Genomic DNA, 12,204 nt, shown 5'->3' with positions numbered 1-12,204 from the left:
TTTTAAAACCTCTATCTAAATGTTAACCAAAGTCTGATGTTCATCCTGGGATTTCATAAACTTGAGCACAAATAATGCAGAAAGTATAGTGTAGCAATTAAATGCTGGATAGTTATGGATTTGCACCTATAGTTAAAGTAAAAGTCCAATTGCTGAAGGTATCTGTTCTTTAACAGATGGCACTACCTTCACTGAGGATGAGATCAACTGGAGAATTCCAAGAATCATCCCATCACTTAGTTCTGAAGAAGAACATTTCTATGATGACTCTATTGTTATGGGAGTCAATGGTGTTGCTCTCAACAAAGATAAAATGGCAGAGCTGAATTATAAATTGACATACAATGACACAAACATTGTTATCACTATTCCCATTGGAGAAGAAGGTGGACATTACAAGGTTTATAACTTTATTAGATTAATTGGACACCTTGTTTGTTGCAGCGGTGACTGCACCTTGATCTGCCACTAACTTGTGTTTCAGAGCCATGTATTTCAAGGACAGTATGGAATTGAGTACTCCATAGAGTTGTTTGCAGAACATCAATGGGAGCAAACCAAATACACAGTTATCCACCCAATTGACACTCCTTTCATGCCTCAATCACCAGTTGTAACCAACAGTAAGTAATATAGGTGTTAATGTAGGTAACAATGTTGAAGTAAAATAATGCGTGAGATAACCTTGTTTTCTTTCCTTGCAGATACAATTCCCGAAAAGCGCATATTCAATGTTTCTTTGGGAAACTTCCTTCCTGATGTAGAGCTTGTTGCTCTAACTCTAGACATGCAGATAGTCACGGTGAATCAGGCAGACAAGATGGGATTTGCAATCTATGAAACATCACTTCCTAACAACACAAGAGTCCACACAGTAGAAGTTCCATTTGAGAATCCAAACATAAAGCAAGAGGTAAGTTAACCAATGACCTTTTTTCCTGCACTTCTTGGTCATTATTACAAGATTTCATAAAATTGATTTAAATTGCTTGTTCATCAAGTAATCTGGGGCTATATGGAAGCAAAAGCAGAGTTGATTTAAAAGAAAACCTTTTTTTTTTGCTGCCTGTATCAGGGCATTGCAAATTCAGATTTGGTTCGGTGCACTTGCATATTAAACTGGTAGCATATGATTTGCCAAAGGTTTTATATGTAAAGCACTATTTGCAAATACTGCAGAACAGTCTCAAGGTTTGTTGTACAAGCCAAACCATTAAACCTACCCTTGCCTAAAGCTTGCTTGCCCACAAAACTATTCAAAGTGATATATGTCAAAACTTCAGCTAACTGATCCGGTGTATTTCCACCTTGGAATTGACAGGACACAAGTCTTTGTCTCACTGAGGCATGATGGCGAAAATTTTCTGTAAGGTTGTGTTACAAGTTTTCCTTTTTGGAACAGTTAAAGATCTAGAAAAGTAAAAATGTACATTGTCACCCTTTCATGTATCCAATGAACAACTTGTATTGAAATACAAATTGGATAATTTTATCTTCCAGCATCTGCATTCTAATATCAGAAACTACATATTTGATGTTGTCTATGTATTCAACATAATCCCAGAAAATGAACCCTTTCATTGGCATGTAAAAATAACCCAAGAAGTACCAGATATTGGTGAGTAATTGATGAACTCCTCTCTAGAGGAACAGAATTTGTGGTATAAACGTTTATATTCTTTCCTCCAGTTTTACCCAAGGCTACTGGATTCTGTGATGAAAAGAATTTGTACCTATTAGTATCAGAAGGAAATTTGATCCACTACTGGCTTCCATTTATTGATCAAATGCTGATAACACAACAATCTGCTCAACACTATGGGTACCTGTTTGTAGATAATGCAACCCATATTCTGATTGGTGCCCCACTTTCTGGAAGGAGTGTGATTTATGAGGTATGTAATGCACGTTTGTTTCTGCCCTTCCCTATTCGATTTTTCAACTGTAATGTGGTCTCATTTGGTACCTTAGGAATTGAGTCTTCATGGGATTGCAGTGAGACTTAACCTGACATTGAAGGACAAAAATACAATGAGGATTGAGATACACTTCTCTGTAGCCTGCAACTTTCTTCCTGTAGATCTTGCAGGCAAGTTCTAAAAATGAATGGAAATCTGTTTTGTCATCTGATATTATTTAGTAACTATTTTTAATTTTATTTTTAGTGTGCTTTCCAAATGGAACAATGGTGATCATTGCACTTGTGGATACACTGCCTGACCTAGATCCTAGGAAATTGGTCTTGAAAGATGGAAAATGCCAACCAAAAGAATTTGACTATCATAAAGCACTTTTTGAGTTTGGCATTAATAGCTGTGGCACCACAAGAACAGTTGAGTTTTTGTCTTTGCTGATGTTATGTCAATAATTCTAAATTTCAGTAACCTATTTTTAACTGCTTGGACTGTAATGCATTATCCTTAGCTTCATGGAAACTACTTGATCTATGAGAATGAAGTTTCATACCCTAGAGCATTGATTCCTATCAACTTCCCAGTGATAACCAGAAACCCTGATTATCGGTAAGTTCAATCAGACACAATTGACACCCATATTGCTCTTGATAAGAGTAATAACATTATTTCTCCTTTTTACCACCAAATGTAGTTTAACAGTCTTCTGTCGATATGAAATAAACGATACTCTGTCTGTTGGGGTTGCAAAGACATTCCAGAAAGTTGCCCTGTATCTTGGAAATGATGGGAAAATAGTGAGGGGTAAGCATGGATTGTATTTATGAAGTATATTTTTATTTGACAATAGCTCCTCTATACACAATTACCTCAATTGTAATCAAATTGAAATGCTCCTATATAATTGTGAATAGTTCAATGTTTCCATTTTTAAAAAAATGGATCTTGAAGCAATGATTTTTGTATTACATTTTTTTTACTTGGCCTGTTCAGGCCTATATGAACACCAGTCCATTGTCAACTGGGAAAGCTGTTAAGTTAATGTGAAAAAAATGTTTTTTAGGAGACAAGAAGCCAAGGCATACTGCAGAACTGCACTCGAGGATTTACAAAAGTAAGGTGGAGTGTTTACATTGTACTTCTGCTTTCCCCATATATTTGTCCATTATTTAACTATATCTTTGTTTTCATAGCTGCAGATTACTTGGATTTTTACAAGGATGAAGAATACCCAGTGGCAGTAAACTGGACACAGACACTGTATTTTGAAGTTGAGCTTCTGGACTTCAAAGACAGTCATACTGACTTGTTGCTGGATCATTGCTGGATGACTACAACTCATGATCGTGACAGTTTGCCACAGTGGCACATTATCCAAGCTGGGTAAATGATGAAAAAGTGTACATCCATTATTACTGTTCATTCTTTATCTAACTAAATTTTGTTTTCTGAACAGTTGCAAGAAAAAAGGAGAAATGTTTGTAGCAGCCTTCCACCCAATATCCAACACAATCCAAAATTCCCACCTGATGAAAAGATTTGAACTAAAGATAGAGCAACTATCTCTTTCAGAACAAAGAATCTTGCCAAAGAAAGTAAGTCTGGAGATTGCAATATTTAAGTCTTGGTGCCATTTGAGGTTCAATGGTCATCCTCTTTTGTGTGGTAATGAGATTGCAATATTCATGTGGAAATGTTTGTAGATTAATTCAATCAATGGATATTTTCATTGTATTTGTAGCTGTATGGTCATTGCAGTGTTGTGATCTGCATTAATGATCCGGATACAAATTCTTCTTGCAATGGTCAATGCACAATTGAAAAAGGTAATTGAGAAACTTCCTAAATATATATATATATATATATATATATGGTTTTTTTTTATTTGAACTTGAATCTTCTATGAAGACCTTAAATTTCTTTCAGACCAGAGGACTAACTTGGATATGCAAAAAGAGTATGTTTCACTTGGAGAAGTGTGGATTTTTGGTGGAATATTGTCAGAGCAAAGAAAAGTTGAAAGTGAGTTGGCTTTTGGATTATTTGAGTGCAGTATAAGGTGGTATGATGATTAAATTGCTAATAATTCAAATTCACAATGTTTTAAATACAAGTTAACAAAAGTCCATTTAAACCAATGTAGTTTTCTTTCCTGGAAGGAGAACTTTACTAGTCTGCCTGTACTTCCAGACAACAGTAGAGTGGGAGGATTTTTCTAGTTGGCAATGTTAACTAAATGGACTCTTTTCTATAACTCTCCATTGCTTACCTGCATGGATGGGCTTGCAACTATTGCTGCTCTGTCAGTGGGGAGGGAGTGGTGGGGGAGGATTATGGGGTGGCATATCTTTGCAAATGATCTTGCAAATAGAGTACTAAAGAATTTGTGAATAACCCACAAAGCATAGAATACACAAAAAAAACTGAATTTTTTTATTTCTTTGGGGATTGTATGGCATTTTTTCCTTGATTTGGTGAGAGACTAAGTGGGGAAGAATTGCCATGTGAAAGATGGAAAGATTCAATCTTTTTTGTTTTTTTTCCAGGTGGACTAAAACACTCATATTGGCAATGGGTGCTAGGAAGCAGTTTGGCAATCTTCTTGATTCTTGTTATAATTCTTGTCGTAATTCTTGTTAAAATGTATGTCTACCATTAGGCAAATAAAATGACATGGATTAAATTGGCTCCCTGTTGACTGGCTTTCCCCCTTGAACTCAACAAAATCTTGAGCATGTACAATAATGGCAGCTCTCTGTCCATGTATTTTAAGGGATAACTCTCCTCCACTTGGTCCACTTTTCATGCTAGTATATTTCTAAATTGCTTGCTGTCCATGTATGAACTAATATCATGGGTAACTTAAAATGGTTAAACATTGTAAAATGCAATAAAAAAATTCTGTGCAATAAAATAGTTTGGCAGTTAGGGGTAGTAAGCAAGATTATGCTGTGAGGGTATAATGCAATCATAAATGCTCATTGAAGCAGATAGGGTCTTTAGAACTATTAGATAATGCTAGTGATTAAACCCTATACAGTATAAAAGTTTAAGGATGGTTAAAGGATGCAGTGGAGTTCTGACATCTAGAGATGTAGAAATTTGTGCTGTAGTTTAAGTTGGATTTGTATAAAAGGATGGAACAATTTGGGCATCTCCATCTCAAAACCAGAATCTTAATGGAACTTCTAATTTTAAATGTGAGTTGCTTCTTAGACTTGTAATTAGGGTATTATAACCTTTGCTATAGTTTAAAGACCAATAACCCTGTTTAACATGGACATTTAGTTCATTATTTGTCTTGGAATGGCATTAGAAGTTGTGCAACTCTCAGATCAATACTAGGTCACTTTGTTTTGTGCAAGGTTCCTGTGAAGACACTTAAGGGGTAAGATTTTTAAACTTAGATCAGAATAACCATTGGCTTAATGGAATTTTTCAATCACTGCCTATTGCACTACCTAAAAATGTTCTTCAAATTATTATAGAATTACCTAAGCCAATTCCTATGGAATTATAAAGTAGCAAGAATTTCATTGGAAAAGCTAACATTGGACTATAAACTGGGAGGATTTAGACTTCCAGATTTTAAGAAATATAATTTATATGCACAAGCAAGATTTTTTATCATTCTTCTTTGACAAAGACTTTCCCCTTCTGGGATCCAAATGGGATTGAATTCAATAAAAGAGGAGACAGCAAAATATTTTATTTACAAGTGAAATATTAAGTTAACAACAAAAAATACAGATAACCCTATATTAATACATATGATTAGAATATGACAAGAAATAAATGTGTTTTGGGGGAAAAAAGCAGGTATATCATTAAGAACACAATTATGTAAAAATGTGTGGCTGCCTAAGAATCTGGGTAACAAAATATTAAATTCATGGTATGATAAATGAATAAGATATGTTGATGATTGTTATGTGAAGGGATCTCTTATATCTTTTGAACAATTAAGAAATAAATACAGAGGAGCTAAGGGGACTTTCTTTTATTTTCTCCAGCTAAGATAATTCCTAAGAGAAATTAGTGAAATGCAATGATTAATTTGGCTAGGGAGTACATCTAAATTTATAACTAAGATGTACCATGCTCTCCAGAGAGAAAGTGTAAAACTAGGTTTACAGAGATCGAGAGAGAGAGCGAGATGGATGTTGGCATAATGGAAAAATGTTGGTCAGATTGGTGTTTGGATAGCATGACATCAATTATAAATGCAAGATATGGATTAGCGCAATATAATTTCCTACACCAATTATATCTCACACCACAGAAGTTGCATAAATCAAAATCTGAAATATCGGAGATGTGTTTTAGGTGTGGGACAGCAATAGGAATGTTTGCATGTGAAGGTGAGACCTTTCTGGCAGGATATTAATGAAATACTAACAGGGATAACAGGGGTTTCCTTCATGAGCATCCCGGAGCTTTATCTTTTGGGCAACTTTATTGAAATAAGTAATAAACTAACTAAATTCCAAATTTCATTTCTTAAAATAACCTTAGCAGTGGCTAAGAAAGGTATTGGAATTACTTAAAAATCCACTTCCCCTCTTCATATAGCACAATGGACTGCTGAGATGAATAGATGCATACCTATGGAAAAAAATTACATAAAACAAAGAATAAATACAATGTGGCAGGGCACATCCTCATGGCGAACCGGCCCCACTTGTATTGCCTTGTGGCGGGGCAGCCATGGGGAAATAGCATTGTCAGAGGTTTCTCTCTGACTCCAGCATCCTTTCCAGCACACACCCTGGGCAGCGATTATGATGTCACAATGCACCAGGTGACTAAGTTCATGCTGCCCTTATAGGGGGGTGCTGAATTTGAATAAAACCTATCATTAACGACCCTCAACGTGGTGGCTGTGTTTCTTCCACTGCTCACACTGCCACAGTGATGACCCCAACGAGCCCAGACGTTTATCTGGACTCAAAACTCCATGGATTCAGCAGAGGTTAACACTGTCTCCATCAAACTTACCCCCTTTTGGACTCACTGACCCAGAATGTGGTTCAGGCAGGCGGAAGCACAATTTCAACTCCGCAAAATCTCCTCGGGTGCCACGATGTTCTATCATGTCGTGCGCGCTATGGACCAAGATATGGCAGCAAGGGTGGAAGACATCATCCACCACCCCCCGGCTACGGGCAAGTACACCACCCTCAAAGACCTGCTGCTTGGAACTTTCAAGCTAACTCCCCAGCAATGGGCTTCCAGGCTCCTTCACCTAGATGGGCTTGGGGACCGTAGTCTGTTGGCGCTGATTTACGAAATCCTGGCCCTGGTGGAAGACCACAAGTCTCATTTTCTCTACCGCCAGATATTCCTGGAACAGATGCTGGAGGACATCCAACTGCTCCTCACAGATGAAGACTTCTGGAATGCGAGGAGAGCAGCAGCCTGTGCGGATGCCCTCTGGTGCACGAAGCTGGAGAACGAGGCAGCCCTCAACCAGGTGGCATGACCAGGAGCCAGCTGACTGCAAGCCGCTTCCAAGACCAAGCCAGAGGAGGGCCAGTCGACCTGGTGTTTCTACCACCACCACTGGGGAGCGCAAGCCCATAAGTGCCACCAGCCCTGCGGGTTTCAGGGAAATGACCAGGCCAGCCGCCATTGATGGCTGTGACGGCTGGCCACACAAACAGCCTCCTTCATGTGATGGACATCCACCGGCTGCCGATTCCTGGTGGACACAGGGGCTGAGATCAGCATCCTCACCCCCCCCCCCCCCCCGTCCCCACAGCATTAGAGACTCGCACCCAATCTCGAGGTCCAACCCTGCAGGCGGCCAACAGCTCCACCATCAGGACCTATGGCACCTGCAGGGCACAGACCCAGATCGGGAAGAAGTTCCACTGGAGGTTCATCCTAGCCTCCGTGGGCACTGCACTGTTAGGAGCCGACTTCCTCAGAGCTCATAGCCTACTGATTGACATGAAGGGCAAAAGGCTGGTCAATGCCCAAATGTTTCACTCCACCCGACTGGACACAGCAGAAGCCTGCAGACCCAAAATTGCCACCTTAGCCGTCGCCATGGACGAGTTCGATGAGATCCTCTATGAATTCCCCACCATCCTAGAGCCACGGTTCAACACTGCCCTGCCCCAGCATGGGGTCTTCAACCACATCACCACACAGGGGCTTCCCGCTGCACTCTAGACCCAGATGGCTGCCGCCCGAGAAGCTCCAGCAGGTAAAGGAGGAGTTCTCCAGGCTCCATGAACTGGAATCATCCGGCGCTCCATGTGGTCCCGAAATTGTCCAGGGGCTGGAGACCGTGCAGGGACTACCGTTGGTTGAACAATGCAACAACCCCCGATAGGTACCTGGTGCTCCACATACAGGACTTCTCCACCAACCTCCACGATGCATGAGTCTTCTCCAAAGTGGACCTCATGTGGGGATACCATCAGATCCCGGTGCATCCAGACAACGTAGGTAAGGCAGCCATTATCACCCCTTTCTGCCTCTTCGAGTTCCTGCGTATGCCCTTTGGTCTAAAGAATGCAGTCCAAACATTCCAGTGCCTCATGGACACGGTTGGAAAAGACTTGGACTTTGTGTTCATTTACCTGGATTGTTATATATAGAGAATTTAGGTTAAAATGGCTTAAGTTAAAATGTGATGATTAATCATAAAAAGGGAAGCCAGAACGGACAGGGAGCTTACTAGCAGCCAAGGACAAAAGGTTCAGCTGGATATGTTTTTTTTTAAACATATCTTTTCATGGTCATAGTGAGAGACATGCAGGAGACAAAAGATTGATAAGAAGGGTGAGAAACAGAATTTAGTGTATGTAGAGTTCGCAGTGTACGTAACGAACGTGATAATTAAAAATGCAGTTGTACTTAGAATGCTTTTGCAATACTAACCAATTAAAACAGTATTAATAAGTAGGGGAAGGGCAAACAACAAGGGTATAAAAATCAATGCACTGTATGTATCGGGGCTTAACTGGTGAGAAGCCAGTTGAGTCCAACTCTGCAGACTTGTAAATAAAGCTTGTCGTGTCATCAGTTTTAAAGAGACTCATGTGTGAGAAGTTTTATTTCTGACATGGATGATATTCTCATGGCCAGTAGCAACCACAACAAACACAAAGTCCACCTCCGCACACTCTTTGCCTGGCTGGCGGACTTTGGCCTCACGGTCATTGCAGCCAAATGTCAGTTTGGCAAGGAGTCCCTCCAGTTCCTGGGGCATACCATTTTGGCGGTTGGGGCCGCACCGGTGCCAGAGAAGGTAGCGGCTGTTCAATGATTCTGCAAACCCTCCACCCTGAATGGCCTCCAAGATTTCTTGGGGATTGTGAACTTTTACCATCGTTTCATCCTTGGAGCTGTGCGCACCATGCACCCATTGTTCACACTCATGGCCACCAAAGAAAAGACTTTTTCATGGTCAGAGGAGGAGGCTTTCCAGCACACGCCTTGGGCAGTGATTATGATGTCACAATGCACCAGGTGACTGAGCTTATGCTGCCCTTATAGGGACGTGCTGAATTTAAATAAAAACAGTTGTTAATGACCTTCAACATGGTGGCTGTGTTTCTTCCACTGATCACACCGCCACAGGGAACATATTTATCAAGATATGGTAGCCATATTTCGATCATATAAGGGCCCAATTATAATTATTACTATTATAATAAAAAAGACAATAATAGATGCTGCTAAAGTATAAATGAAAATGACTTCCCCATATAGAATTTTTATGGTCAACATAAACGTGAGCCATGACAGTATGTGGGGATCTATGTTGTGAAAAGGGAGGGGGTGGGGGAGAAGGATTGTTTTGTTTGTTTATTGTATGAAAAATTTATATATACTTTGATTATGGGAGAGTTTACTGTGTATATTTATGGGGAAAAAAACAAAATGTTTTTTTAAAAAATTGTCCCACTGAGTGCAGACAAATCTGGGGCCTGGAAATGGGCCTTTCCTGCAACAATCACCCCTGTTTTGATCATAAAATGGAAGTTGGTGTCTGCAGTTATTTATCTAAGTCCTTTATGTGTCTGTTTATAATCACTGATAATTAACAACACAATAAGTGCATTATAAAAGACTGCAGCTAGTAATTGTGGACAACGTATTTTTTAACCTTTATTAACAAGATGATATTTTATAACTGCCTCACAAGCACAAATATCTGTATGGTCAGACTAGATGATGCCATTGAACAGAGAAGATTGCCACAAATGCAAAGGGTATAATCTTAATTTCTTAACAATAGCGTCCAGTGCTGTATATGGGGAAACTATTTTTTACTATTGTATGTTCATTTTTGATCCTTCAGAAAAATAATAAATGAAATAATCATTGAGGAATACTAACAAATTAAAGGGTTCAATAATGTATCCATCAGAAATCAATATCATCCCTTTATGGAATCCTTATGATAAGTATTAAAAATTGTTAGTGACTGTGATATTCAATAAAAATAAAGTGTGTATAGTTTCTTATTCCTAGTTATTAACCTGAGAATAAAAAATGAATCTGTGAAATTTAAACAAAATATAGCAATAATTTGCATCATGATTTAGTCAATATCAAAACTTGAATTCCAAAATGTTTATTTGTTTTCTCTCAATACCTTCTAATAGAAGGTACGATTCCAGAGTAAATGGTAGATAGAACATCTTAACTTTTTTTTCCTGTGTTGAATACCACGGATCGTTTACTATTGGTGATAAGACTTGTCCTTGTACGTTTGAATACATATGTAAAACAGTTACTTCTCTCACTGCCTGAAGTTGATTTGCCATAACAAATGAATTTTAAATGTTCTCTTTGGCCAGAAAAAAATCATTGAAATTGATTACTTGCATTATTGGAATTGCACTTCTGTTTTCAGTTACTTCTATTTTTTCTTATTCCTGTGATTACTTTCATTGATTTAATTCTACAGTTGATCAAGATGAAAGTAACTGTTGAGAATTTACCCTGATGACTAAGGACCTAAATATCTGTTCAGAAGTGGCTTGGATATGAATTCTTCTGAAGGCATGATCATCTTGTTTTGGCTTGTTACAGAAGACTTATTTCCCATTCAACCTGAACCCCTCAGCTAGCCATCCACTGGGAAATGTTTGGAAAAACATGCACCTATTTATTTTTAAGAGTCAAAGTTGGATGCACAAATCTCCTTTTCATTACCGTAAAATCCCCATTAACACAGAACTTACTTGATTTGTTCCATCCAAGCTTGAGTATTTTCCAACTGAAGTAGACCTCTCAGGTCTATTTTCTGACCCGTTCTTATGCTCAGACTGTCAATGTCATTCTTTGTCGGGCTTTTTATGCCTTCAATTGTGAAAAGAGCATGGTGCTTCAGTAGATTAACTGTTTCCTCGTTAAGATAATGCCAGCAGGACCAATCTTCCATGTTGCTCATAAGCCTACTTAAGTTAGCACCTATCGCTAAATTACAACTTTTCTGCTGAACTGGGAACTTTTCTCAGATAGATATCATGTAAATGCAAGCTTTTATCTTCCAGGTGTTATATTTCAGCTACACAGACTCCAATTGCATCTCCAGATTCTGTGGCTTCTGCTCCAAAGAAGGAAAAGTACAGTAAAAATCATGGAAAATACGGTGGAACAGTTTATCAGAAATACAGCAAAAGGACAGTTAGATCACATTGCCAGCATTGGCATCAAATGGCACCAGGCACCCAGCGCAACCACAGCTGAGCAAATGTGAGTGTGAAAATAAACAGCCTTCTAACAGACCAGCAGCAGCCAAGTTAGGATCTGAGAAATCCTATTTTCAATATGTCCGATTGTTTTAAAGAATATATAAATCAATCAATCTATTTGAGACTGGGTATGTGTTTTATTGAAATATGTTAAATGATTACAATGAGAGAAATTTCAAGCAGAGTAGTACATAAGACTGTCTACAATTGAGTGAAATTTAGGTATGATTAGAAATCTTGTCATCAACAGATTCCTTGGATTATAAGTGAGAAGATTACAGCCTACAATGTTTTGCTGACCGATATAAACCTAATCCACAACAATTTAATCCTTTCCTACCTCACACCAATTAGTTTCTATTTTTCTTACATCTATGTGGCCGTTTAACTGTCTTTTAAATATCCTTATGGTACCAGACTCCTCAATGGATTTCATGTACCCACCACTCTTTTTTAAAAAAAAACAATCTTGCCTTTACTGTCTCCCCTAAACTTTCTTTGACTCACCTTATACTAAATATGTGCTCTGGTTTTTGCTATAGTCAATCCAGTGAAAAAAGTGTTACCTGTTC

At 38.6% G+C, this 12,204-nt stretch overlaps 1 protein-coding gene and 1 long non-coding RNA gene across 2 annotated transcripts in view; both read left to right on the top strand.

Moving 5' to 3' along the window:
• The window catches only part of zpax1 (zona pellucida protein AX 1), a 60,828-nt gene extending 52,738 nt beyond the window's left edge, over nucleotides 1-8,090 (top strand). The window contains exons 26-41 of the mRNA XM_069888101.1: nucleotides 177-400; nucleotides 485-623; nucleotides 705-913; nucleotides 1,501-1,618; nucleotides 1,690-1,895; nucleotides 1,972-2,089; nucleotides 2,166-2,332; nucleotides 2,425-2,522; nucleotides 2,608-2,717; nucleotides 2,977-3,027; nucleotides 3,107-3,296; nucleotides 3,370-3,508; nucleotides 3,655-3,739; nucleotides 3,840-3,935; nucleotides 4,460-4,539; nucleotides 7,716-8,090. Coding sequence (XP_069744202.1) covers nucleotides 177-400; nucleotides 485-623; nucleotides 705-913; nucleotides 1,501-1,618; nucleotides 1,690-1,895; nucleotides 1,972-2,089; nucleotides 2,166-2,332; nucleotides 2,425-2,522; nucleotides 2,608-2,717; nucleotides 2,977-3,027; nucleotides 3,107-3,296; nucleotides 3,370-3,508; nucleotides 3,655-3,739; nucleotides 3,840-3,935; nucleotides 4,460-4,539; nucleotides 7,716-8,090 — 2,405 coding nt within the window. The remainder of the gene's footprint in view (nucleotides 1-176; nucleotides 401-484; nucleotides 624-704; nucleotides 914-1,500; nucleotides 1,619-1,689; nucleotides 1,896-1,971; nucleotides 2,090-2,165; nucleotides 2,333-2,424; nucleotides 2,523-2,607; nucleotides 2,718-2,976; nucleotides 3,028-3,106; nucleotides 3,297-3,369; nucleotides 3,509-3,654; nucleotides 3,740-3,839; nucleotides 3,936-4,459; nucleotides 4,540-7,715) is intronic.
• Nucleotides 8,091-9,442: 1,352 nt separating this feature from the next.
• Nucleotides 9,443-11,749, top strand: LOC138736643 (uncharacterized). Its single transcript, XR_011340464.1, has 2 exons — nucleotides 9,443-9,528; nucleotides 11,432-11,749. It is a non-coding gene; the product is annotated as an uncharacterized lncRNA (long non-coding RNA).
• Nucleotides 11,750-12,204: the final 455 nt, after the last annotated feature.

Source organism: Narcine bancroftii, chromosome 6 (assembly GCF_036971445.1).
Source record: "Narcine bancroftii isolate sNarBan1 chromosome 6, sNarBan1.hap1, whole genome shotgun sequence".
NCBI classification, from domain to species: Eukaryota; Metazoa; Chordata; class Chondrichthyes; order Torpediniformes; family Narcinidae; genus Narcine; species Narcine bancroftii.
Note: the sequence above shows the minus strand (reverse complement) of the source record. Positions and strands in the feature narration are given on the sequence as shown.